The sequence below is a fragment of the Mustelus asterias genome, chromosome 17 (assembly GCF_964213995.1).
Source record: "Mustelus asterias chromosome 17, sMusAst1.hap1.1, whole genome shotgun sequence".
Classification (NCBI taxonomy): Eukaryota; Metazoa; Chordata; class Chondrichthyes; order Carcharhiniformes; family Triakidae; genus Mustelus; species Mustelus asterias.
Genome location: NC_135817.1, coordinates 857,240 through 884,774, shown reverse-complemented (window position 1 = coordinate 884,774; position 27,535 = coordinate 857,240). Strand labels below are relative to the sequence as shown.

The 27,535-nt window shown below is 54.9% G+C and overlaps 2 protein-coding genes across 3 annotated transcripts in view; both read right to left on the bottom strand.

Annotated features, from left to right (window-relative positions):
- LOC144506107 (properdin-like) overlaps positions 1 to 23,483 on the bottom strand; it is an 89,324-nt gene extending 65,841 nt beyond the window's left edge. The window contains exons 1-12 of the mRNA XM_078231922.1: positions 23,297 to 23,483; positions 21,582 to 21,806; positions 20,744 to 20,968; positions 19,265 to 19,438; positions 18,849 to 19,046; positions 18,038 to 18,211; positions 17,622 to 17,819; positions 14,256 to 14,453; positions 12,679 to 12,867; positions 10,824 to 10,938; positions 9,685 to 9,825; positions 2,959 to 3,078 (exon numbers count right to left, since the gene is read on the bottom strand). Of these exons, the coding sequence (XP_078088048.1) occupies positions 9,690 to 9,825; positions 10,824 to 10,938; positions 12,679 to 12,867; positions 14,256 to 14,453; positions 17,622 to 17,819; positions 18,038 to 18,211; positions 18,849 to 19,046; positions 19,265 to 19,438; positions 20,744 to 20,968; positions 21,582 to 21,806; positions 23,297 to 23,483 (2,019 nt within the window). The 3' untranslated portion in view covers positions 2,959 to 3,078; positions 9,685 to 9,689. The remainder of the gene's footprint in view (positions 1 to 2,958; positions 3,079 to 9,684; positions 9,826 to 10,823; positions 10,939 to 12,678; positions 12,868 to 14,255; positions 14,454 to 17,621; positions 17,820 to 18,037; positions 18,212 to 18,848; positions 19,047 to 19,264; positions 19,439 to 20,743; positions 20,969 to 21,581; positions 21,807 to 23,296) is intronic.
- Positions 1 to 27,535, bottom strand: part of LOC144506261 (properdin-like) — a 119,571-nt gene that overhangs the window by 65,717 nt on the left and 26,319 nt on the right. The window lies entirely within an intron of this gene.

Genomic DNA, 27,535 nt, shown 5'->3' with positions numbered 1-27,535 from the left:
AGCCAGTGGCACACACCCACATTCCCCCCCCAGCCAGCACCCCCAGAGCAGGCAGAATGAGAGGGAGTCTCACACTCTCCTGTCTCGTCACCCTGCAGGATCTGTGCTTTGACAGGAGGGAGGCAGAAAGCAGCTCGGCAGAGAGAGAGAGAGAGAGGCTGTGCCCAGTGCAGCGTGAGGCTGACCACACAGCAGCAGCAAGGAAAGGTAAATATTATTCATACTGTGAGCGGGAATGGGAGGGAGGAGGTGGGAGAGAGGGGAGGGGAGAGAGGAGGAGAGGGGGAGGAGAGGTGGAGAGGGGGAGCGAGAGGGATGTGGAGGAGGGGACTGGTTCCTCCCTCCCCTCAGCCCCAATGAGAAAGGTGTTGACACAGCAGGATGGCGTGAGTGAGGCGGAAGATGAGTTTTCTAAAGTTTAATGTTTTCTGAAGTTTGTAAAATGTATTTATTTGGAGGCTTACATTGAAGTTACTGTGAGAATCCCCCAGTGGCCACACTCCTGTTGGGGTAACACAGCGGGAGAATTCAGCACGGCCAATGCACCCTAACCAGCACGTCTTTCGGACTGTGGGAGGAAACTGGAGCACCCGGAGGAAACCCACGCAGACACGGGGAGAACGTGCAGGCTCCGCGCAGACAGTGACCCAAGCCGGGAATCGAACCCGGGTCCCTGGCGTTGTGAGGCAGCAGTGCTAACCCACTGTGACTGCCCAACCAGCTCCCACACTGGGTAAGACTGCCCAACCGGCTCCCACACTGGGTAAGGCTGCCCAACCAGCTCCCACACTGGGTAAGACTGCCCAACCAGCTCCCACACTGGGTAAGACTGCCCAAACAGCTCCCACAAAGGGAAAAGACTGCCCAACCGGCTCCCACATTGGGTAAGACTGCACAACCGGCTCCCACACTGGGTAAGACTGCCCAACCGGCTCCCACACTGGGTAAGACTGCCCAACCGGCTCCCACTCTGGGTAAGACTGCACAACCGGCTCCCACACTGGGTAAGACTGCCCAACCAGCTCCTACACTGGGTAAGACTGCACAACCGGCTCCCACACTGGGTAAGACTGCCCAACCAGCTCCCACACTGGGAAAAGACTGCCCAACCGGTTCTCACACTGGGTAAGACTGCCCAACCGGTTCTCACATTGGGTAAGACTGCCCAACTGGCTCCGACACTGGGTAAGACTGTCCAACTGGCTCTCACACTGGGTAAGGACTGTCCAACCGGCTTCCACACTGGGTAAGACTGCCCAACCGGCTCTCACGCTGGGTAAGACTGCCCAACCAGCTCCCACACTGGGTAAGACTGTCCAACTGGCTTCCACACTGGGTAAGACTGCCCAACCGGCTCTCACGCTGGGTAAAGACTGTCCAACCAACTCCCACACTGGGTAAGACTGTCCAACTGGCTTCCACACTGGGTAAGACTGTCCAACCAGCTCTCACTCTGGGTAAGATGATCCAATCGGCTCCCACACTGGGGAAGACTGCCCAACCGGCTCCCACACTACTGGAGCTAAGAGCCGAGGGCGAGGGCCCCAAGGTGATGAGACGCTAGGGCGAGGACCCTGCAGTGCAGGGACACCAGGTACAGTGACACCAGGGAAAGTGCCGCACGGTGCAGGGACACCAGCGAATGGCCCCACGGTGTAGAGACACCAGTGGAATTGCCCCATCGTGCAGGGACACCAGGGGAAGGGCCCCATGGTGCAGGGACACCAGCGAAGGGCCCCATGGCACAGCAGCACCAGCGAAGGGCCCCTCGGTGCAGGGACACCAGTGAAGGTCCCCACGGTGCAGGGACACCAGGGAAAAGGCCCCATGGTGCAGGGATGCCAGGGGAAGGGCCCCATGGTGCAGGGACACCAGGGGAAGGACCCCACGGTGCAGGGACACCAGGGGAAGGGCCCCACAGTGCGGGGACACCAGGGGAAGGGCCCCACGATGCAGGGACAACAGGGGAAGGGCCCCACGGTGCGGGGACACCAGGGGAAGGGCCCCATGGTGCGGGGACACCAGGGGAAGGGCCCCACGGTGCAGGGACACCAAGGGAAGGGCCCCACGGTGCAGGGACACCAGGGGAAGGGCCCCACGGTGCGGGAACACCAGGGGAAGGGCCCCATGGTGCGGGGACACCAGGGGAAGGGCCCCACGGTGCGGGGACACCAGGGGAAGGGCCCCACGGTGCGGGAACACCAGGGGAAGGGCCCCATGGTGCGGGGACACCAGGGGAAGGGCCCCATGGTGCGGGGACACCAGGGGAAGGGCCCCACGGTGCGGGGACACCAGGGGAAGGGCCCCATGGTGCGGGGACACCAGGGGAAGGGCCCCATGGTGCAGGGACACCAGGGGAAGGGCCCCATGGTGCAGGGACACCAGGGAAGGGCCCCACGGTGCAGGGACACCAGGGGAAGGGCCCCATGGTGCAGGGACACCAGGGAAGGGCCCCACAGTGCAGGGACACCAGGGGAAGGGCCCCATGGTGCAGGGACACCAGGGAAGGGCCCCACGGTGCAGGGACACGAGGGAAAAGGCCCGACGGTGTGGGGACACCAGGGGAAGGGCCCCACGGTGCGTGGACACCAGGGGAAGGGCCCCACGGTGCGTGGACACCAGGGAAGGGCCCCACGGTGCGGGGACACCAGGGGAAGGGCCCCACGGTGCGGGGACACCAGGGGAAGGGCCCCACGGTGCGGGGACACCAGGGGAAGGGCCCCGGGGTATGAGGGTATTTGGGGATTGACAGTAAAGGTGAGCAGACAGCTGAGGGTGGCGGACGATGTGTGTGTTACTGGAACAGAAAATAAACCAAAGATTTCACAAAGATTCAGGTTGCAGTCAGCTGTTTTATTGTGAGTTCATATCAATCAACAATGAGTAACAGGGAGAACGAGAGATAGAGAGTGAGAGACATAGAGAGAAACAGGCAGATAGAGAGAGAAACAGGCAGACTCTGATGAGTTGGGACACGTTAAGATTGCCGATTGCAGAGTCTAATCAGAATGTAAATCCATCGATCCTGACAGGTGGATGAACAAGATCCAAAATCCAGTTTTCATTCACAGCATCGTCCTGTGAATAAAAAAATCTTCATTAATAACAAACCAACACAACCCCTCGGAATCAACACCGATAAAGCCCTAATGTGTGTGTAACCCGTACCCGAGTGAGAGTCAGTGTGTGTGGGACCCGTACCCCAGTGAGAGTCAGTGTGTGTGGGACCCGTATCCCAGTGAGAGTCAGTGTGTGTGGGACCCGTACCCCAGTGAGAGTCAGTGTGTGTGGAACCCGTACCCCAGTGAGAGTCAGTGTGTGTGGGACCCGTACCCCAGTGAGAGTCAGTGTGTGTGGGACCCGTACCCCAGTGAGAGTCAGCGTGTGTGGGACCCGTACCCCAGTGAGAGTCAGGGTGTGGAACCCGTACCCCAGTGAGAGTCAGTGTGTGTGGAACCCGTACCCCAGTGAGAGTCAGTGTGTGTGGGACCCGTACCCCAGTGAGAGTCAGTGTGTGTGGGACCCGTACCCCAGTGAGAGTCAGTGTGTGTGGGACCCGTACCCCAGTGAGAGTCAGTGTGTGTGGGACCCGTACCCCAGTGAGAGTCAGTGTGTGTGTGGGACCCGTACCCCAGTGAGAGTCAGTGTGTGTGGGACCCGTATCCCAGTGAGAGTCAGTGTGTGAGGGACCCGTACCCCAGTGAGAGTCAGTGTGTGTGGGACCCGTACCCCAGTGAGAGTCAGTGTGTGTGGGACCCGTACCCCAGTGAGAGTCAGTGTGTGTGGGACCCGTACCCCAGTGAGAGTCAGTGTGTGTGGGACCCGTACCCCAGTGAGAGTCAGTGTGTGTGGAACCCGTACCCCAGTGAGAGTCAGTGTGTGTGGGACCCGTACCCCAGTGAGAGTCAGTGTGTGTGGGACCCGTACCCCAGTGAGAGTCAGTGTGTGTGGAACCCGTACCCCAGTGAGAGTCAGTGTGTGTGGGACCATACCCCAGTGAGAATCAGTGTGTGTGGGACCCGTACCCCAGTGAGAGTCAGTGTGTGTGGGATCCGTACCCCAGTGAGAGTCAGTGTGAGTGGGACCCGTACCCCAGTGAGAGTCAGTGTGTGTGGAACCCATACCCCAGTGAGGGTCAGTGTGTGTGGGACCCGCACCCCAGTGAGAGTCAGTGTGTGTGGAACCCGTACCCCAGTGAGAGTCAGTGTGTGTGGAACCCGTACCCCAGTGAGAGTCAGTGTGTGTGGGACCCGTACCCCAGTGAGAGTCAGTGTGTGTGGAACCCGTACCCCAGTGAGAGTCAGTGTCTGTGGGACCCGTACCCCAGTGAGAGACAGTGTGTGTGGAACCCGTACCCCAGTGAGAGTCAGTGTGTGTGAGACCCGTACCCCAGTGAGAGTCAGTGTGTGTGGGACCCGTACCCCAGTGAGAGTCAGTGTGTGTGGGACCCGTACCCCAGTGAGAGTCAGTGTGTGTGGGACCCGTACCCCAGTGAGGGTCAGTGTGTGTGGAACCTGTCCCCCAGTGAGAGTCAGTGTGTGTGGAACCCGTACCCCAGTGAGAGTCAGTGTGTGTGAGACCCGTACCCCAGTGAGAGTCAGTGTGTGTGGGACCCGTACCCCAGTGAGAGTCAGTGTGTGTGGGACCCGTACCCCAGTGAGAGTCAGTGTGTGTGGGACCCGTACCCCAGTGAGGGTCAGTGTGTGTGGAACCTGTCCCCCAGTGAGAGTCAGTGTGTGTGGGACCCGTACCCCAGTGAGAGTCAGTGCGTGTGAGGGACCCGTACCCCAGTGAGAGACATTGTATGTGGGACCCGTACCCCAGTGAGAGTCAGTGTGAGTGGGACCCGTACCCCAGTGAGAGTCAGTGTGTGTGGAACCCATACCCCAGTGAGGGTCAGTGTGTGTGGGACCCGCACCCCAGTGAGAGTCAGTGTGTGTGGAACCCGTACCCCAGTGAGAGTCAGTGTGTGTGGAACCCGTACCCCAGTGAGAGTCAGTGTGTGTGGAACCCGTGCCCCAGTGAGAGTCAGTGTGTGTGGGACCCGCACCCCAGTGAGAGACATTGTATGTGGGACCCGTACCCCAGTGAGAGTCAGTGTGTGTGGGACCCGTATCCCAGTGAGAGCCAGTGTGTGTGGGACCCGTACCCCAGTGAGAGACATTGTATGTGGGACCCGTACCCCAGTGAGAGTCAGTGTGTGTGGGACCCGTACCCCAGTGAGAGTCAGTGTGTGTGGGTCCCGTACCCCAGTGAGAGCCAGTGTGTGTGGAACCCGTACCCCCGTGAGAGTCAGTGTGTGTGGGACCCGTACCCCAGTGAGAGTCAGTGTGTGTGGGACCTGTACCCCAGTGAGAGTCAGTGTGTGTGGGACCTGTACCCCAGTGAGAGTCAGTGTGTGTGGGACCCATACCCCAGTGAGAGTCAGTGTGTGTGGGACCCGTACCCCAGTGAGAGTCAGTGTGTGTGGGACCCGTATCCCAGTGAGAGTCAGTGTGTGTGGGACCCGTACCCCAGTGAGAGTCAGTGTGTGTGGGACCCGTACCCCAGTGAGAGTCAGTGTGTGTGGGACCCGTACCCCAGTGAGAGTCAGTGTGTGTGGGACCCATACCCCAGTGAGAGTCAGTGTGTGTGGGACCCGTACCCCAGTGAGAGTCAGTGTGTGTGGGTCCCGTACCCCAGTGAGAGTCAGTGTGTGTTGGACCCGTACCCCAGTGAGAGTCAGCGTGTGTGGGACCCGTACCCCAGTGAGAGTCAGTGTGTGTGGGACCCGTACCCCAGTGAGAGTCAGTGTGTGTGGGACCCGTACCCCAGTGAGAGTCAGTGTGTGTGGGACCCGTACCCCAGTGAGAGTCAGTGTGTGTGGGACCCGTATCCCAGTGAGAGTCAGTGTGTGTGGGACCCGTACCCCAGTGAGAGTCAGTGTGTGTGGAACCCGGACCCCAGTGAGAGTCAGTGTGTGTGGGACCCGCACCCCAGTGAGAGTCAGTGTGTGTGGGACCCGTACCCCAGGGAGAGTCAGTGTGTGTGGAACCCGTACCCCAGTGAGAGTCAGTGTGTGTGGGACCCGTACCCCAGTGAGAGTCAGTGTGTGTGGGACCCGTACCCCAGTGAGAGTCAGTGTGTGTGGGACCATACCCCAGTGAGAGTCAGTGTGTGTGGGACCCGTGCCCCAGTGAGAGTCAGTGTGTGTGGGACCATGCCCCAGTGAGAATCAGTGTGTGTGGGACCCGTACCCCAGTGAGAGTCAGTGTGTGTGGGATCCGTACCCCAGTGAGAGTCAGTGTGAGTGGGACCCGTACCCCAGTGAGAGTCAGTGTGTGTGGAACCCATACCCCAGTGAGGGTCAGTGTGTGTGGGACCCGCACCCCAGTGAGAGTCAGTGTGTGTGGAACCCGTACCCCAGTGAGAGTCAGTGTGTGTGGAACCCGTACCCCAGTGAGAGTCAGTGTGTGTGGGACCCGTACCCCAGTGAGAGTCAGTGTGTGTTGAACCCGTACCCCAGTGAGAGTCAGTGTGTGTGGGACCCGTACCCCAGTGAGAGTCAGTGTGTGTGGAACCCGTACCCCAGTGAGAGTCAGTGTGTGTGGGACCCGTACCCCAGTGAGAGTCAGTGTGTGTGGAACCCGTACCCCAGTGAGAGTCAGTGTGTGTGGGACCCGTACCCCAGTGAGAGTCAGTGTGTGTGGGACCCGTACCACAGTGAGAGTCAGTGTGTGTGGAACCCGTACCCCAGTGAGAGTCAGTGTGTGTGGAACCCGTACCCCAGTGAGAGTCAGTGTCTGTGGGACCCGTACCCCAGTGAGAGACAGTGTGTGTGGAACCCGTACCCCAGTGAGAGTCAGTGTGTGTGAGACCCGTACCCCAGTGAGAGTCAGTGTGTGTGGGACCCGTACCCCAGTGAGAGTCAGTGTGTGTGGGACCCGTACCCCAGTGAGAGTCAGTGTGTGTGGGACCACTACCCCAGTGAGAGTCAGTGTGTGTGGGACCCGTACCCCAGTGAGAGTCAGTGTGTGTGGGACCCGTACCCCAGTGAGGGTCAGTGTGTGTGGAACCTGTCCCCCAGTGAGAGTCAGTGTGTGTGGGACCACTACCCTAGTGAGAGTCAGTGTGTGTGGGACCCATACCCCAGTGAGAGTCAGTGTGTGTGGGACCCGTACCCCAGTGAGAGTCAGTGTGTGTGGGTCCCGTACCCCAGTGAGAGTCAGTGTGTGGGACCCGTAACCCAGTGAGAGTCAGTGTGTGTGGGACCCGTATCCCAGCGAGAGTCAGTGTGTGTGGGACCCGTACCCCAGTGAGAGTCAGTGTGTGTTGGACCCGTACCCCAGTGAGAGTCAGTGTGTGTGGGACCCGTACCCCAGTGAGAGTCAGTGTGTGTGGGACCCGTACCCCAGTGAGAGTCAGTGTGTGTGGGACCCGTACCCCAGTGAGAGTCAGTGTGTGTGGAACCCGTACCCCAGTGAGAGTCAGTGTGTGTGGGACCCGTATCCCAGTGAGAGTCAGTGTGTGTGGGACCCGTACCCCAGTGAGAGTCAGTGTGTGTGGAACCCGTACCCCAGTGAGAGTCAGTGTGTGTGGGACCCGTACCCCAGTGAGAGTCAGTGTGTGTGGAACCCGTACCCCAGTGAGAGTCAGTGTGTGTGGGACCCGTACCCCAGTGAGAGTCAGTGTGTGTGGGACCCGTACCCCAGTGAGAGTCAGTGTGTGTGGAACCCGTACCCCAGTGAGAGTCAGTGTGTGTGGAACCCGTACCCCAGTGAGAGTCAGTGTGTGTGGAACCCGTACCACAGTGAGAGTCAGTGTGTGTGGGACCCGTACCCCAGTGAGAGTCAGCGTGTGTGGGACCCGTACCCCAGTGAGAGTCAGTGTGTGGAACCCGTACCCCAGTGAGAGTCAGTGTGTGTGGAACCCGTACCCCAGTGAGAGTCAGTGTGTGTGGGACCCGTACCCCAGTGAGAGTCAGTGTGTGTGGGACCCGTACCCCAGTGAGAGTCAGTGTGTGTGGGACCCGTACCCCAGTGAGAGTCAGTGTGTGAGGGACCCGTACCCCAGTGAAAGTCAGTGTGTGTGGGACCCGTACCCCAGTGAGAGTCAGTGTGTGTGGGACCCGTACCCCAGTGAGAGTCAGTGTGTGTGGGACCCGTACCCCAGGGAGAGTCAGTGTGTGTGGAACCCGTACCCCAGTGAGAGTCAGTGTGTGTGGGACCCGTACCCCAGTGAGAGTCAGTGTGTGTGGGACCCGTACCCCAGTGAGAGTCAGTGTGTGTGGGACCATACCCCAGTGAGAGTCAGTGTGTGTGGGACCCGTACCCCAGTGAGAGTCAGTGTGTGTGGGACCATACCCCAGTGAGAATCAGTGTGTGTGGGACCCGTACCCCAGTGAGAGTCAGTGTGTGTGGGATCCGTACCCCAGTGAGAGTCAGTGTGTGTGGGACCCGTACCCCAGTGAGAGTCAGTGTGTGTGGGACCCGTATCCCAGTGAGAGTCAGTGTGTGTGGGACCCGTACCCCAGTGAGAGTCAGTGTGTGTGGGACCCGTACCCCAGTGAGAGTCAGTGTGTGTGGGACCCGTACCCCAGTGAGAGTCAGTGTGTGTGGGACCCGTATCCCAGTGAGAGTCAGTGTGTGTGGGACCCGTACCCCAGTGAGAGTCAGTGTGTGTGGGACCCGTACCCCAGTGAGAGTCAGTGTGTGTGGGACCCGTATCCCAGTGAGAGTCAGTGTGTGTGGGACCCGTACCCCAGTGAGAGTCAGTGTGTGTGGGACCCGTACCCCAGTGAGAGTCAGTGTGTGTGGGACCCGTATCCCAGTGAGAGTCAGTGTGTGTGGGACCTGTATCCCAGTGAGAGTCAGTGTGTGTGGAACCCGTACCCCAGTGAGAGTCAGTGTGTGTGGGACCTGTATCCCAGTGAGAGTCAGTGTGTGTGGGACCCGTACCCCAGTGAGAGTCAGTGTGTGTGGGACCCGTACCCCAGTGAGAGTCAGTGTGTGTGGAACCCGTACCCCAGTGAGAGTCAGTGTGTGTGGGACCCGTACCCCAGTGAGAGTCAGTGTGTGTGGAACCCGTACCCCAGTGAGAGTCAGTGTGTGTGGAACCCGTACCCCAGTGAGAGTCAGTGTGTGTGGGACCCGTACCCCAGTGAGAGTCAGTGTGTGTGGAACCCGTACCCCAGTGAGAGTCAGTGTGTGTGTAACCCGTACCCCAGTGAGAGTCAGTGTGTGTGGGACCCGTACCCCAGTGAGAGTCAGTGTGTGTGGGACCCGTACCCCAGTGAGAGTCAGTGTGTGTGTAACCCGTACCCCAGTGAGAGTCAGTGTGTGTGGGACCCGTACCCCAGTGAGAGTCAGTGTGTGTGGGACCTGTATCCCAGTGAGAGTCAGTGTGTGTGGAACCCGTACCCCAGTGAGAGTCAGTGTGTGTGGGACCCGTACCCCAGTGAGAGTCAGTGTGTGTGGAACCCATACCCCAGTGAGAGTCAGTGTGTGTGGGACCCGTACCCCAGTGAGAGTCAGTGTGTGTGGGACCTGTATCCCAGTGAGAGTCAGTGTGTGTGGAACCCGTACCCCAGTGAGAGTCTGTGTGTGTGGGACCCGTACCCCAGTGAGAGTCAGTGTGTGTGGAACCCGTACCCCAGTGAGAGTCAGTGTGTGTGGGGTTATTTGGTGATGTGATGAAGTCTCTCACCTCTGTCAGTTGCACTCTGGAACATTAAGACATGGCAATATGTCCTCAAGTACCTTCCGCTCACCGTATAGCTCCTCACAGTCGAAGATAGGATTCCCCCAGAAAAATATTGGGACTTTCTTGTTCACTCCACTCTCCTTTCTACAACACAGTGAATCCAGTAATTCATGAAGGACAACCCATAGCAACCAGATCCCAGAATACTGAATCCCGAAATATGTTGTAGAACGCACCGACCTCCCCAAATATTCCCGCACCATGAGGCCCTTCCCATGGTGTCCCTGCACCGTGGGGCCCTTCCCCTGGTGTCCCTGTGCCGTGAGGCCCTTCCCATGGTGTCCCTGCACCGTGGGGCCCTTCCCCTGGTGTCCCTGCACCGTGGGGCCCTTCCCCTGGTGTCCCTGCACCGTGGGGCCCTTCCCCTGGTGTCCCTGCACCGTGGGGCCCTTCCCCTGGTGTCCCTGCACCGTGGGGCCCTTCCCCTGGTGTCCCTGCACCGTGGGGCCCTTCCCCTGGTGTCCCTGCACCGTGGGGCCCTTCCCCTGGTGTCCCTGCACCGTGGGGCCCTTCCCCTGGAGTCCCTGCACCGTGGGGCCCTTCCCCTGGTGTCCCTGCACCGTGGGGCCCTTCCCCTGGTGTCCCTGCACCGTGGGGCCCTTCTCCTGGTGTCCCTGCATTGTGGGGCCCTTCCCCCGGTGTCCCCGCACCGAGAAGCCCTTCCCCTGGTGTTCCTGCACTGTGGGGCCCTTCCCCTGTTGTCCCTGCACTGTGGGGCCCTTCCCCTGTTTTCCCTGCTCTCTGGCACACTTTCCCTTTTGTCTCTGCACCATGAGGCCCGTCCTCCGGTGTCCCTGCACCGTGGGGCCCTTCCCCTGGTGTCCCTGCACCGTGGGGCCCTTCCCCTGTTGTCTCTGCACCGTGGGGCCCCTCCCCTGGTGTCCCTGCACCGTGGGGCCCTTCCCCTGGTGTCCCTGCACCGTGGGGCCCTTCCCCTGGTGTCCCTGCACCGTGGGGCCCTTCCCCTGGTGTCCCTGCACCGTGTGTCCTCGGAGCTCCAAGTTAATGACAGGACCTTCCCCATGGGGCCATATTAATCTTGATCACAGCGCTGTTAGAGAGATTGAGCGCTTGAGCCTCACGGGTAATCAGGGAAGTTCGGTTCACAGGTTCGGGTCCGCTTTCGAAAGCTCAGGGCTCCACAGGGAGGGTGACACAAACTCCAGGAATTCCAGACCGACCAAATCCCTTTCCCATCTGTGAGTAAGAGGAAGATTTGCTGGAGGTTAATCATCGTCACCCTGTCCATTCCCAATCCAAGCACAATCCCACTGACACAACCGGGGACAGACCCAAGCCACACAGTCCTATCCCCAAATCAGAATCCACTCCCGTCTCACACACACAGATACACACACGTACACACACCAACGCATGCACACACTCACTCACAGACAGACACACACTCGCACACCCACACACACACAGATACACACACACGTACACACACCAACGCATGCACACACTCACTCACAGACATACACACACTCGCACACCCACACACACACAGATACACACTCACACGTACACACACCAACGCATGCACACACTCACTCACAGACACACACTCGCACACCCACACACACACAGATACACACTCACACGTACACACACCAACGCATGCACACACTCACTCACAGACACACACTCGCACACCCACACACACACAGATACACACTCACACGTACACACACCAACGCATGCACACACTCACTCACAGACAGACATACACACACTCGCACACCCACACACACACACACAGATACACATAGATGGGACACGGGCGTCGCTGGCTGGGCCCAGCATTTATTGCCCATCCCTGGTTGCCCCTTGAGAAGGTGGTGGTGAGCTGCCTCCTGAATCGCTGCAGTCCCCGTGCTGTGGGTTGACCCACAATGCCGTTAGGGAGGGAATTCCAGGATTTTGACCCAGCGACTGCGAAGGAACGGTGATATATTTCCCAGTCGGGATGGCGAGTGGCTTGGAGGGGAACTTGCAGGTGGTGGTGTTCCCACGTATCTGCTGCCCTTGTCCTTCTAGATGGAAGTGATCGTGGGTTTGGAAGGTGTTGTCTAAGGATCTTTGGTGAATTGCTGCAGTGCATCTTGTCCACACTGCTGCTACTGAGCGTCGGTGGTGTAGGGAGTGAGTGTTTGTGGATGTGGTACCAATCGAGCGGGGCTGCTTTGTCCTGGATGGTGTTGAGCTTCTTGAGTGTTGTTGGAGCTGCCCCCATCCAGGCAAGTGGGGAGTGTTCCCTCACACTCCTGACTTGTTTTGTAGATGGTGGACAGGCTTTGGGGAGTCAGGAGGTGAGTTACTCTCTGCAGGATTCCCAGCCTCTGACCTGCTCCTGTAGCCACTGTGTTTCTGTGGCGAGTTCAGTTCAGTTTCTGGTCAATGTAAACTCCAGGATGTTGATAGTGACGGAAGGGATTCAGCGATGGGAATGCCATTGAATGTCAAGGGGAGATGGTTGGATCCTCTCTTGTTGGAGATGGTCATTGCCTGGCCCTTGTGTGGGGTGAATGTTACTCACCACTTGTCAGCCCGAGCCTGGATATTGTCCCGGTCTCGCTGCGTTTGGACACGGGCTGCTTCAGTATCTGAGGAGTGGCGAATGGTGCTGGACACTGTGCAGTCAGCAGCGAACATCCCCACTCTGACCTTATGATGGAGGGAAGGTCATTGATGAGCAGGTGAAGATTGTTGGGCCGAGGACACTGACCCTGAGGGGCTCCTGCAGAGATGTCCTGGGGCTGAGATGACTGACCCTCCACAACCACAACCATCTCCCTGAGTACCAGGTATGACTCCAAACGGGGGAAAGTTTGCCCCGATTCCCATTGACCCCAGTTTCGCTGGAGCTCCTTGATGCCACACACAAGGAGCCAATCCCTTCACTGATGAATGTTTTAGACTAACACCCGTACTCACACCAACAGTTGTCATTGTTATAACAGGAGTGAACATCCACAATCGATCCTGGGCACGGCTTTCCAGCCGGTTGGCGACCCACGCACCTTCGTGTTCTCCTCTGCTGTCCCACAACTGGCTGACATGAGATATTCCTGCCTGAACGCGCACAATCCGTCCACACGGACCAAGCCGTCCACGATCCATCAACTGGACAGGAGCATGAATTGAACAAGTACAGTAAATTGCAGCAAATGGAGTCTTCATCAGCCACCCAGCAATGCAACAGCGCACACACTGAGCCACCCAGCAATGCAGCAGCGCACACACTGAGCCACCCAGCAATGCAACAGCGCACACTGAGCCATCCAGCAATGCAGCAGCGCACACACTGAGCCACCCAGCAATGCAACAGCGCACACACTGAGCCACCCAGCAATGCAGCAGCGCACACACTGAGCCATCCAGCAATGCAACAGCGCACACACTGAGCCATCCAGCAATGCAACAGCGCACACACTGAGCCACCCAGCAATGCAGCAGCGCGCACACTGAGCCATCCAGCAATGCAACAGCGCACACACTGAGCCACCCAGCAATGCAACAGTGCACACACTGAGCCACCCAGCAATGCAACAGCACACACTGAGCCACCCAGCAATGCAGCAGCGCGCACACTGAGCCACCCAGCAATGCAGCAGCGCACACACTGAGCCACCCAGCAATGCAACAGCGCACACACTGAGCCACCCAGCAATGCAACAGCACACACTGAGCCACCCAGCAATGCAGCAGCGCACACTGAGCCACCCAGCAATGCAGCAGCGCACACACTGAGCCATCCAGCAATGCAGCAGCGCACACACTGAGCCACCCAGCAACGCAACAGCGCACACACTGAGCCACCCAGCAATGCAGCAGCGCACACACTGAGCCACCCAGCAATGCAACAGCGCACACACTGAGCCACCCAGCAATGCAACAGCGCACACACTGAGCCACCCAGCAATGCAACAGCGCACACACTGAGCCACCCAGCAATGCAACAGCACACACACTGAGCCACCCAGCAATGCAGCAGCGCACACACTGAGCCATCCAGCAATGCAACAGCGCACACACTGAGCCATCCAGCAATGCAACAGCGCACACACTGAGCCACCCAGCAATGCAACAGCACACACTGAGCCACCCAGCAATGCAACTGCAACTAGACAGAGAGTGAGAGAGCAACCTGGACCCAAATCATTCACTGATGGAGAACAAATCATCCCCTGCGCCATGGGCCCCTTCCCCTGGTGTCCCTGCACCGTGGGGCCCTTCCCCTGGTGTCCCTGCTCCGTGGGACCCTTCCCCTGGTGTCCCTGCTCCGTGAGGCCCTTCCCCTGGTGTCCCTGCCCCGTGGGACCCGTCCCCTGGTGTCCCTGCTCCGTGAGGCCCTTCCCCTGGTGTCCCTGCTCCGTGGGGCCCTTCCCCTGGTGTCCCTGCACCATGGGACCCTTCCCCCCGGCATCCCCATGCCGCGGGCTCCTTCTCCTGGTGTCCCTACGCCGTGGGTAGAGTTTTCAGGTTTAATCAGTAAATCTGCTGGAACTCACTGGAACAGAATGGTAGGAAGTCACATGGACTGGATTCTGTGTTGCGTCCAGGGCAAGGTTCACCAGGTGGATGCACAGAAGGTGCTGGGTTGTTGCAAAGTCGAGTTCGCCTTCGGACCGGAATCAATTCGGGTTCTCTCTCTTGACAGGTTTGACCACACGAGGCCCAACGTCCCCACGGTGACCAGGATCCATGGGCTGTCAAATACAAGGGCAGGTTAGAGCAACTCAATGAATAGACAATAGAATCTACAGCCAAACTCTCTGCAACATCTGTACAGAAACACTGAGCCCAGAGCTCAACATCTGGATGTGACACAGAGCCCAACATCTGTACAAAAACACAGAGCTCAACATCTGTACAAAGCCCAAACTCCAACATTTGTACAAAACCCAATATTCAGCAGAACACAATAGGAACATAGAAATTAAGAGCCGAAACCAGCAAATCCAGCCCTTCGTGCCTGCTCCGCCATTCAAACAGATCATGGCTGACCTCTCCCTGGTCACAAATCCACCTCCCCCCTGTTCCCCATATCCCTCTTTCCCTTTTTTTTATTAGAAATATATTTATTTCCTTCTTGAAACCATTCAATGATTCAGACTCCCCCGCGCTCTGGGGCAGCGAGTTCCACAAATTCACCACCCTCTGCGAGAAGTAGTTCCTCCTCCTCATCTCAGTTTTCAATCTAACGCCTCTCAACCTACACCCTGTGACCTCTTGTTCCAGATTGCCCCACAAGGGGAAACATTTGGTCCACATTTGCTTTATCAATCCCTTTTAGTATTTTATATATCCCGATCAGACCCCCTCTCATTCTTCTAAACTCCAGCGAGTACAAACCCAGACTGTTTAATCTCTCCTCGTACGTCAACCCTTTCATTCCCGGGATCAGTCTGGTGAACCTGCTCTGGACCGCCTCCAACGCCACCCCACCCTTCCTCAAATAAAGAGACCACAACTGGACACAATACTCCAGATGTGGTCTCACCAACACCCTGTACAATTGCAACAACACGCATCTACTTTTATACTCCAGTCCTTTTGCAATAAATGCCAACATCCCATTGGCCTTTATTATTACATGCTGCACCTGCGTACTGACTTTCTCTGATATATGAACAGCGACACCCAGGTCCTTCTGCCCCGATGCATTTCGAATCTGCTTTCCATTGAGGTAATCATTCACCTTTCTATTTTTTCTACCAAAATGGACAACCTCACACTTATCCACATTAAACTCCATCTGCCGGGTTTTGGCCCATTCTCCTCGCCTATCTATATCCGGCTGGGGAATCTTTGTATCCTTTTCACTGCATCATCCGCAAATTTTGCTATGTTACACTCTGCCCCTGCTTGCAGATCATTTATAGAAATTGTAATCAGTTGAGGTCCGAGGACTGACCTCTGCGGCACCCCGCTAGTCACATTTCGCCAGCCAGAGAAGGACCCATTTATCGTGACCCTTTGCTTCTGTCAGTCAGCCAATCCTCAATCCAATCTTGTACTCTACCCCCAATCCCCTATGATCTCACCTTCTGGATCAGTCTTTTATGCAGCACTTTGTCAAACACCTTCTGGAATTCTAGATATACCACATCCACAGGTTCCCCACTATCCACCTTGCTGGTCATGTCCTCAAAGAACTCAAGCAAGTTGATCAAGCATGGCTTCCCCTTCATAACCTACCATTGTCTTTCCGAATGCTCAGTCACCTCCTCCTTATTGATTGATTCCAGCAACCTCCCCACCACAGAGGTCAAGCTAACTGGCCTATAGTTTCCCACTTTTTGCCTCTCTCCTTTTTTGAATAGGGGCATCGCATTAAGGTGTTTCGAATTCAGCCGGACCTTACCGGAATCCAAGTAATTGTGAAACATCACAACCAATGCATCCACTATCTCTGCTGCCACCTCCTTTAATACCCCACGGTGCAGGCCATCAGTTCCCGCAGACTTATTTCATTTGATTTATTATTGTCACGTGTATGAACAAACAGTGAAAAGTATTGTTTCTTGCGTGCTATACAGACAAAGCATACCGTTCATAGAGAAGGAAAGAGTGCAGAGTGTAGTGTTACAGTCATAGCTCGGGTGCAGAGAAAGATCAACTCAGTGCGAGGTCGGTCCATTCAAAAGTCTGACAGCAGCAGGGAAGAAGCTGTTCTTGAGTCGGTCGGTGCGTGACCTCAGACTTTTGTATCTTTTTCCCGACGGAAGAAGGTGGAAGAGAGAATTTCCGGGGTGCGTGGGGGTCCTTAATTATGCTGCTGCTTTGCCGAGGCAGTGGGAAGTGTAGACAGAGTCAATGGATGGGAGGCTGGTTTGAGTGATGGACTGGGCTACATTCACAACGCTTTGTAGTTTGTTGCAGTCTTGGACAGAGCAGTGTTATGGTTCAGGTCAGAAACTCCAAAGTGTTTTATGATGCCCGCCTGGTTCATAGGTTTTGCCTCTTGAATTTGGCTAGGATAAGCATGAGATGTTTCAGGTGTGATTCAAGTGACCCACTAGGGAGCTTTTATCAAACAAAGTTTATTTAAGAATATAGTTAATATGTATAGTGAGAAAATTAGCAAGAACTTTTATCAATTAAAACAAGAAACAGAACAACCAAAATAACGTATAACCCTTGACAAATATGTCTGATATGATCCGATCAAACCAATCCCACAGACAAAAAACCCTTTTCCCAGGTTTAACACAGCAAAGACTAGTGCTCACGTGATACAGGACTTGGCTCCTTTGAATGAAGAATGCAGTTCTCTGGATAGGTTGAAGTCAGAACAACTTCCCAAAACACCAGGGACCCGAGGCAAGCCACCAACAGCAAGTTTTCTCCTCCAGGAAGATTTTCAACTAAACAGCAGAATTTCCCCAAACCAGGGAGAAAGACAGACCCACACTACATCCCCTGGTGGCCCTGTGCCGTGGGGCCCTTCCCCTGGTGTCCCTGTGCCGTGGGGCCCTTCCCCTGGTATCCCTGCTCCGTGGGGCCCTTCCCCTGGTATGCCTGCTCCGTGGGGCCCTTCCCCTGGTATCTCTGCACCGTGGGGCCCTTCCCCTGGATCTCCCTGCACCGTGGGGCCCTTCCCCTGGTGTCCCTGCACCGTGGGGCCCTTCCCCTGTATCCCTGCACCGTGGGGCCCTTCCCCTGGATGTCCCTGCACCGTGGGGCCCTTCCCCTGGTATCCCTGCTCCGTGGGGCCCTTCCCCTGGTATGCCTGCTCCATGGGGCCCTTCCCCTGGTGTCCCTGCTCCGTGGGGCCCTTCCCCTGGTGTCCCTGCACCGCGGGGCCCTTCCCCGGGTACCCCTGCACCGTGGGATAGTTCCCGTGATTAATCAGTTAATTTGCTGGAACTCACTAGGACAGGCAGGTAGGAAATCACATGGGCCGATTTCTGTCTCACTTCCAGGGCAAGGTTCAACCGGTGGATGGGAAGAGGGCACCACACTGCTGCAAACTCGAGTTCGCCTTCGGACCGGAATCAATTCGGCTCCTTCCTCTTGGCAGCTATGACTACACGAGGCCCAATTTCCCCAGGGTGACCAGGATACATCGGCTGTAAAACACAAGGGAGGGTTAGAGCAACTCAATGAATTGACAACAGCAGAATCTACAGTGAAACTCTCCACAACATCTGTACAGAAACACTGAGCCCAGAGCTCAACATCTGGATGTGACACAGAGACAAACATCTGTACAAAACCCAAACTCCAACATCTGTACCAAACACAATCTTCAACATCTGTATGGGCAGAGCAACATTCTCTTCCCCACCTGGACAACGGATCTTGGTGTTGCAGGGAACAGTCTTGACGGAAATCCCTGGACACTCAGCACCACCATGTTTGGAAGCTGATTGGTCACATCGCCTCTCCTGATGAACTCCCCCAATGCCACAGGTTGTAGAACACTCTGACACGTCAGTCCAGGCTCCCCAATTCCCTGAAACTAAACGCAGAGATCGATCAGACAGACAGACAGACAGTCAGACAGACAGACAGACAATGGATAGATGGATGGGCGGACGGGCGGATAGATAGCAACCTAGACCCAAATCATTCACTGACAAAGAACAAATTGTCCCCTGCACTGTCCGGCCCTTCCCCTGGTGTCCCTGCACCGTGGGGCCCTTCCCCTGGTGTCCCTGCGCCGTGGGGCCCTTCCCCTGGTGTCCCTGCGCCGTGGGGCCCTTCCCCTGGTGTCCCTGCGCCGTGGGGCCCTTCCCCTGTATCCCTGCACCGTGGGGCCCTTCCCCTGGTGTCCCTGCGCCGTGGGGCCCTTCCCCTGGTGTCCCTGCACCGTGGGGCCCTTCCCCTGGTGTCCCTGCGCCGTGGGGCCCTTCCCCTGGTGTCCCTGCACCGTGGGCCCCTTCCCCTGGTGTCCCTGCACCGTGGAGCCCTTCCCCTGGTGTCCCTGCGCCGTAGGGCCCTTCCCCTGGTGTCCCTGCACCGTGGGGCCCTTCCCCTGGTGTCCCTGCGCCGTGGGGCCCTTCCCCTGGTGTCCCTGCACTGTGGGGCCCTTCCCCGGGTACCCCTGCACCGTGGGATAGTTCCCATGATTAATCAGTTAATTTGCTGGAACTCACTAGGACAGGCAGGTAGGAAATCACATGGGCCGATTTCTGTCTCACTTCCAGGGCAAGGTTCAACCGGTGGATGGGAAGAGGGCACCACACTGCTGCAAACTCGAGTTCGCCTTCGGACCGGAATCAATTCGGCTCCTTCCTCTTGGCAGCTATGACTACACGAGGCCCAATTTCCCCAGGGTGACCAGGATACATCGGCTGTAAAACACAAGGGAGGGTTAGAGCAACTCAATGAATAGACAACAGCAGAATCTACAGTGAAACTCTCCACAACATCTGTACAGAAACACTGAGCCCAGAGCTCAACATCTGGATGTGACACAGAGACAAACATCTGTACAAAACCCAAACTCCAACATCTGTACCAAACACAATCTTCAACATCTGTATGGGCAGAGCAACATTCTCTTCCCCACCTGGACAACGGATCTTGGTGTTGCAGGGAACAGTCTTGACGGAAATCCCTGGACACTCAGCACCACCATGTTTGGAAGCTGATTGGTCACATCGCCTCTCCTGATGAACTCTCCCAATGCCACAGGTTGTAGAACACTCTGACACGTCAGTCCAGGCTCCCCAATTCCCTGAAACTAAACGCAGAGATCGATCAGACAGACAGACAGACAGGCAGTCAGACAGACAGACAGACAATGGATAGATGGATGGGCGGACGGGCGGATAGATAGCAACGTAGACCCAAATCATTCACTGACAAAGAACAAATTGTCCCCTGCACTGTCCGGCCCTTCCCCTGGTGTCCCTGCACCGTGGGGCCCTTCCCCTGGTGTCCCTGCACCGTGGGGCCCTTCCCCTGGTGTCCCTGCGCCGTGGGGCCCTTCCCCTGGTGTCCCTGCGCCGTGGGGCCCTTCCCCTGGTGTCCCTGCGCCGTGGGGCCCTTCCCCTGTATCCCTGCACCGTGGGGCCCTTCCCCTGGTGTCCCTGTGCCGTGGGGCCCTTCCCCTGGTGTCCCTGCACCGTGGGGCCCTTCCCCTGGTGTCCCTGCGCCGTGGGGCCCTTCCCCTGGTGTCCCTGCACTGTGGGCCCCTTCCCCTGGTGTCCCTGCGCCGTGGGGCCCTTCCCCTGGTGTCCCTGCGCCGTGGGGCCCTTCCCCCGGTGTCCCTGCGCCGTGGGGCCCTTCCCCTGTATCCCTGCACCGTGGGGCCCTTCCCCTGGTGTCCCTGTGCCGTGGGGCCCTTCCCCTGGTGTCCCTGCACCGTGGGGCCCTTCCCCTGGTGTCCCTGCGCCGTGGGGCCCTTCCCCTGGTGTTCCTTCCCCCTGGGCCCCTTCCCCTGGTGTCCCTGCACCGTGGGGCCCTTCCCCTGGTGTCCCTGCGCCGTAGGGCCCTTCCCCTGGTGTCCCTGCACCGTGGGGCCCTTCCCCTGGTGTCCCTGCACCGTGGGGCCCTTCCCCTGGTGTCCCTGCGCCGTGGGGCCCTTCCCCTGGTGTCCCTGCACCGTGGGGCCCTTCCCCGGGTACCCCTGCACCGTGGGATAGTTCCCATGATTAATCAGTTAATTTGCTGGAACTCACTAGGACAGGCAGGTAGGAAATCACATGGGCCGATTTCTGTCTCACTTCCAGGGCAAGGTTCAACCGGTGGATGGGAAGAGGGCACCACACTGCTGCAAACTCGAGTTCGCCTTCGGACCGGAATCAATTCGGCTCCTTCCTCTTGGCAGCTATGACTACACGAGGCCCAATTTCCCCAGGGTGACCAGGATACATCGGCTGTAAAACACAAGGGAGGGTTAGAGCAACTCAATGAATAGACAACAGCAGAATCTACAGTGAAACTCTCCACAACATCTGCACAGAAACACTGAGCCCAGAGCTCAACATCTGGATGTGACACAGAGACAAACATCTGTACAAAACCCAAACTCCAACATCTGTACCAAACACAATCTTCAACATCTGTATGGGCAGAGCAACATTCTCTTCCCCACCTGGACAACGGATCTTGGTGTTGCAGGGGACAGTCTTGACGGAAATCCCTGGACACTCAGCACCACCATGTTTGGAAGCTGATTGGTCACATCGCCTCTCCTGATGAACTCTCCCAATGCCACAGGTTGTAGAACACTCTGACACGTCAGTCCAGGCTCCCCAATTCCCTGAAACTAAACGCAGAGATCGATCAGACAGACAGACAGACAGTCAGACAGACAGACGGACAATGGATAGATGGATGGGCGGACGGGCGGATAGATAGCAACCTAGACCCAAATCATTCACTGACAAAGAACAAATTGTCCCCTGCACTGTCCGGCCCTTCCCCTGGTGTCCCTGCACCGCGGGGCCCTTCCCCGGGTACCCCTGCACCGTGGGATAGTTCCCGTGATTAATCAGTTAATTTGCTGGAACTCACTAGGACAGGCAGGTAGGAAATCACATGGGCCGATTTCTGTCTCACTTCCAGGGCAAGGTTCAACCGGTGGATGGGAAGAGGGCACCACACTGCTGCAAACTCGAGTTCGCCTTCGGACCGGAATCAATTCGGCTCCTTCCTCTTGGCAGCTATGACTACACGAGGCCCAATTTCCCCAGGGTGACCAGGATACATCGGCTGTAAAACACAAGGGAGGGTGAGAGCAACTCAATGAATAGACAACAGCAGAATCTACAGTGAAACTCTCCACAACATCTGCACAGAAACACTGAGCCCAGAGCTCAACATCTGGATGTGACACAGAGACAAACATCTGTACAAAACCCAAACTCCAACATCTGTACCAAACACAATCTTCAACATCTGTATGGGCAGAGCAACATTCTCTTCCCCACCTGGACAACGGATCTTGGTGTTGCAGGGGACAGTCTTGACGGAAATCCCTGGACACTCAGCACCACCATGTTTGGGAGCTGGTTGGTCACATCGCCTCTCCTGATGAACTCTCCCAATGCCACAGGTTGTAGAACACTCTGACACGTCAGTCCAGGCTCCCCAATTTCCTGCAACTAAACGCAGAGATAGATTAGATAGATAGACAGACAGACAGATGGATAGACGGATGGACGGACGGACAGATAGCAACCTAGACCCAAACCATTCACTGACAAAGACCAAATTGTCCCCTGCACTGTCCGGCCCTTCCCCTGGTGCCCCTGCACTGTCCGGCCCTTCCCCTGGTGTCCCTGCACTGTCCGGCCCTTCCCCTGGTGTCCCTGCACTGTCCGGCCCTTCCCCTGGTGTCCCTGCACTGTGGGGAACTTGCCTTGGTCTCCCTGCACCTCTGGACCAGTGAGCTTGCTCAAGCCGGCGGGAGAGAGGCTGCAGCCAGAGTGAGATTCAGCCAGAGTGAGGGTATCGGGGATTTGGGGCAGTGTGGGAATTCGGTGCTTCAGGAGAAGCGGAGAGGCGGGTCTGTGAGAGCGACTCGAGGGCAAGTGAGAGGTAGAAAGAAATGAAACCGTGGTGTCACATCCAGCAGGTAAATGATTGGCTGGTGACTGGTAAGTAGCTTTTCTTTTCTTTTTTTCTATTGGCATTGTAGAGTCATGGAGATTTACAGCATGGAAACAGGCCCTTCGGCCCATCTTGTCCATGCTGCCCTTTTTTTTAAAACCCCGAAGCTAATCCCAATTGCCCGCATTTGGCCCATATCCCTCTATACCCATCGTATCCATTAGCTGTCTAAATGCTTTTTAAAAGACAAAATTGTACCCGCCTCTACTACTGCCTCTGGCAGCTCGTTCCAGACACTCACCACCCTCTGTGTGAAACAATTGCTCCTCTGGACCCTTTTGTATCTCTCCCCTCTCACCTTAAACCTATGTCCTCTAGTTTTAGACTCCCCTACCTTTGGGAAAAGATATTGACTATCTACCTTGTCTATGCCCCTCCATTATTTTATAGACCTCTATAAGATCACCCCTCGGCCTCCTACACTCCAGAGAAAATAGTCCCAGTCTATCCAGCCTCTCCTTATAACTTAATCCATCAAGTCCCGGCAGCACCCTAGTAAATATTTTCTGCACTCTTTCTAGTTTAATAATATCCTTTCTATAATAGGGTGACCAGAATTGCACACAGTATTCCAAGTGTGGCCTTACCAATGTCTTGTACAACTTCGACAAGACATCCCAACTCCTGTATTCAATGTTCTGACCAATGAAACCAAGCATGCCGAATGCCTCCTTCACCACTCTGTCCACCTGTGACTACACTTTGAAGGAGCTATGAACATGTACCCCTAGATCTCTTTGTTCTGTAACTCTCCCAACGCCCTACCATTACCCCTACCAGTAGTAGAGGCGGGTACAATTTTGTCTTTTAAAAAGCATTTAGACAGCTAATGGATACGATGGGTATAGAGGGATATGGGCCAAATGCGGGCAATTGGGATTAGCTTCGGGGTTTTAAAAAAAAGGGCAGCATGGACAAATTGGGCCGAAGGGCCTGTTTCCATGCTGTAAACCTCTGACACCACGGTTTCATTCCTTTCTACCTCTCACTTGCCCTCGGTCATGGCAGGAGGTCCCAGATCCATGTCCATGCTCCTCCTGTGCGATGTGGGAATTCAGGGATCTTTCTGGTGCCCCCGGCTCCTTCACGTCCAAGAAGTGCGTCCAGCTGCAGCTGCTGTTGGACCGCCCGACGGCTCTGGAGCTGTGGACGGATTCACTTTGGAGCATCCTCGATGCTGAGGAAGTCGGGGATAGCACGTTCAGTGAGTTGGTCACACCGCAGATAAAGGTTACTGAGGGGGATAGTGTTGTGAAGTTGATGCTTGTGAAATTGTCTGTTAAAAGGTTGATGCTTTTTTCTGTACTTAGAGTTTTAAAAAAGAGATGCACGTCCAAATAGAGTACACAGACTGAAACATTGCATCACAGAGCAAACAGTAGTGTTGCCAAGACAACAGGCTGTTTATGACTTTTAGCCAATCAGTTTAAACTAGGCACTTCGCTATCAGCAGCCAATTAGATTTAAATTTGATGTTTTGGTAACCAATCCTATTGTGGGGATGTTCATCTGTCATCGGGGGTATAAGAGATGGGGGGGGCAGTGGCACAAACAGGAGAAGAGAACCCTGCCACAGCTTTAGAGATGATGTGGAGATGCCGGCGTTGGACTGGGGTAAACACAGTAAGAAGTTTAACAACACCAGGTTAAAGTCCAACAGGTTTATTTGGTAGCAAAAGCCACACAAGCTTTCGAGGCTCTGAGCCCCTTCTTCAGGTGAGTGGGAATTCTGTTCACAAACAGAACTTATAAGACACAGACTCAATTTACATGAATAATGGTTGGAATGCGAATACTTACAACTAATCCAGTCTTTAAGAAACAAAACAATGGGAGTGGAGAGAGCATCAAGACAGGCTAAAAAGATGTGTATTGTCTCCAGACAAGACAGCCAGTGAAACTCTGCAGGTCCACGCAACTGTGGACACAGTTGCGCAACCACAGTTGCGTGGACCTGCAGAGTTTCACTGGCTGTCTTGTCTGGAGACAATACACATCTTTTTAGCCTGTCTTGATGCTCTCTCCACTCCCATTGTTTTGTTTCTTAAAGACTGGATTAGTTGTAAGTATTCGCATTCCAGCTTTAGAGAGACAGGGCAACTACAATCTGCCACGGTCTTATTAAATTTCTATTAACTTTTATTTCTCTACATCTTAAATAGATAGTCCCCACAGTCATTTCACTGAAATGTATTCAAGTTGGGAGTTCAAGGTTCAGATTCTGAAGAGGACTTTGGATTACTGCAGTTCCATGGAGTCAACCATTTACAAGTTGTATGAGGAACTGCAAAAATGTCTTTTAGCTGCATTGATGTCTTAAAGGAAGGTCTCATCTCAATGGTGAAGATAGCAAAAGAAGACAAAGATTCCAGACAGAACGAATGAGCAAAGACAGACTATTCTGGAAGATAAAACCTGGTTGTAATTTAGAGAGTGACTAAAACTTCTATTCTTTTTGTTATTGAGTGGGAGTTGTATATATCTAAACAGCATTCCAGTAGAATGGTGTTTTATTGGGTTTGTTAACAGTTTAGTTAACCTGTTCACTGCTAGTTAGATAAATAAAGTCTTACTTGTTGATTTTACAGAGGGAGTGTCAGGTAGTTATTCTGATTGAGCCACTAGAAGATGCGGAAGAGCGAATCGTACCACTTCTCACACTCACTTTAACAGATTATGGGGTGAGGGACTCCTCTTTGAGTGGTTCAATGTTAACTCTCAGAGAGGGGGATTAACCGCCCCTTTAGAACAATAGGGAATGGGTGACCACCAGACGGAGGAAGAGTAGGCAGGCAGTGCAGGGGTCCCCTGCGGTCATCTCACTCCAAAACAGATATACCGTTTTGCATAGTGTTGGAGGAGATGGCTGAGCAGGGGAAGGTGGCAGCAGCCAGGTTCATGGCACCGTGTCTGCGCAGGAGGGCAGGAAAAAGAGTGGCAGAGCGATAGTGACAGGGGATTTACTTGTAAGAGGAATAGACAGGAGTTTCAGCAGACACAAACAAGACTCCAGGATGGTATGTTGCCCCCTTGGTGCAAGGGTCAAGGATGTCTTGGAGGGGCTGCAGGACATTCTGGAGGGGAAGGATGAACAGCCAGCTGTCATGCTGCACCAACGATATCGGTAAAAAAAACGGGATGAGGTCCTACAAGCTGAACTTACGGATTTAAGAGTTAAACTAAAAAGTAGGACCTCAAAAGTAGTAATCTCAGGATTGCAGCCAGTGCCACGTACTAGTCAGAGTAGGAATGTCAGGGTAGGTAAGGCGAATACGTGGCTTGAGGGATGGTGCAAGAGGGAGGGATTCAAATTCCTGGGATATTGGCACCGGTTCTGGGGGAGGTGGGACCAGTACAAATCGAATGGTCTGCACCTGGGCAGTAGGGTGAGTGTTTGTTGGGGAGGGTTTAAACTAATATGTCTGGGGGATGGGAACCTGGCGTAAGATTAAAATGGGGAAGGTGGCTCATCCATGGCTAACAAGTGAAATCAGGGATTGTGTTAAAGCCAAAATGGAGGTATATAAATTGGCCAGAAAAAGCAGCAAACCCGAGGACTGGAGGAAATTTAAAATCCAGCAGAGGAGGACAAAGGGTTTAATTCGGACGGGGGGAAATAGAATATGAGAGTAAGCTTGCAGAAAACATAAAAACTGACCGGAAAAGCTTCTATAGATACGTGAAGAGAAACAGTCTGGTGGAGATAAATGTAGGTCCCTTACTGTTAGAATCAGGTGAATTCATAATGGGCAACAAAGAGATGGAGGACCAGCTGAACAAATACTTTGGATCTGTCTTCACTAAGGAGGACACAAATAACCTTCCAGAAATACAAGGGGGACAGAGGGTCTGAAGGAGGAACTGAAAGAAATTAGTCAGAAAATTGGACTGGGGAAATTGCTGGGATTAAAACCCGATAAGTCCCCAGGGCCTGATGCTCTGCATCCCGGAGTGCTCAAGGAAATGGCCCTAGAATTAGTGGATGCATTGGTTATCCAGCATTCTACAGGCTCTGGAAGAGCTCCTGTGCATTGGAGGGTGGCTAATGTAGCCTCACTTTTTTTAAAGAAAGAGAGAGAGAGAGAGAGAGAGAGAAAACAGGGAATTATAGACCGGTTAGCCTGACATAAGTTGGTGGGGAAAATGCTGGTGTCAATTATTAAGGATGTAATAACGGAGCATTTGGAAAGCAGTGACAGGATTGGTCTAAGTCAGAATGGACTCACTAAAGGGAAATCATGCTTGACAAATCTGGAATGTTTTGAGGATGTGACCAGTAGAATGGACAAGGGTGAACCAGTGGATGTTGTGTATCTGGGCTTTCAAAAGGCTTTTGACAAGGTTCCAAGAAGAGATTAGTGAGCAAAATTAAAGCTCGTGGTATTGGGGGCAATGTATTGACGTGGATAGCGAAACTGGTTGGCAGACAGGAAGCAAAGAGTGGTAATAAATGGGTCCTTTTCAGAGCGGCAGGCAGTGACTAGTGGGGTACCGCAGGGTTCAGTGCGGGGACCCCAGCTATTCACAATATACATTAACGATTTAGACGAAGGAATTGAATGCAATATCTCCAAATTTGCAGACGACACTCAGCTGGGTTGATAGCCATGATGTGGAGATGCCGGCGTTGGACTGGGGTGGGCACAATAAGAAGTCTCTCAACACCAGGTTAAAGTCCAACAGGTTTATGAAGGAACAGCGCTCCGAAAGCTCATGATACCAAATAAACCTTATGGACTTTAACCTGGTGTTTGGAGACTTCTTACTAATCTGGGTGGCAGTGTGTGCTGTGAGGAGGATGCTCAGAGGCTCCAGGGTGACTTGGACAGGCTGGCTGAGTGCGCAAGTACTTGGCAAATGCCATATAATGTGGATAAATGTGAGGTTATCCACTTTAGTGGCAAAAAACAGGAAGATTATTATCTCAACGGTGGGCGTTTAGGAAAAGGGGAAATGCAATGTGACCTGGGTGTGTATCATGGTGGAACTGTCCCTGAAGGTTGGCATGCAGGTACAGCGGGCGGTGAGGGAAGCTAATGGCATGCTGGCCTTCATAGCAAGAGGATTTGAGTATAGGAGTAATGATATCTTGCTGCAGTTATACAGGGCCTGTATACCTTGAATATTGTGTGCAGTTTTGGTCTCCTAGTCTGAGGGAGGACATTCTTGCTATTGCGGGAGTCCAGCGAAGGTTCGCCAGACCCCCGGCCGGGATGGCAGG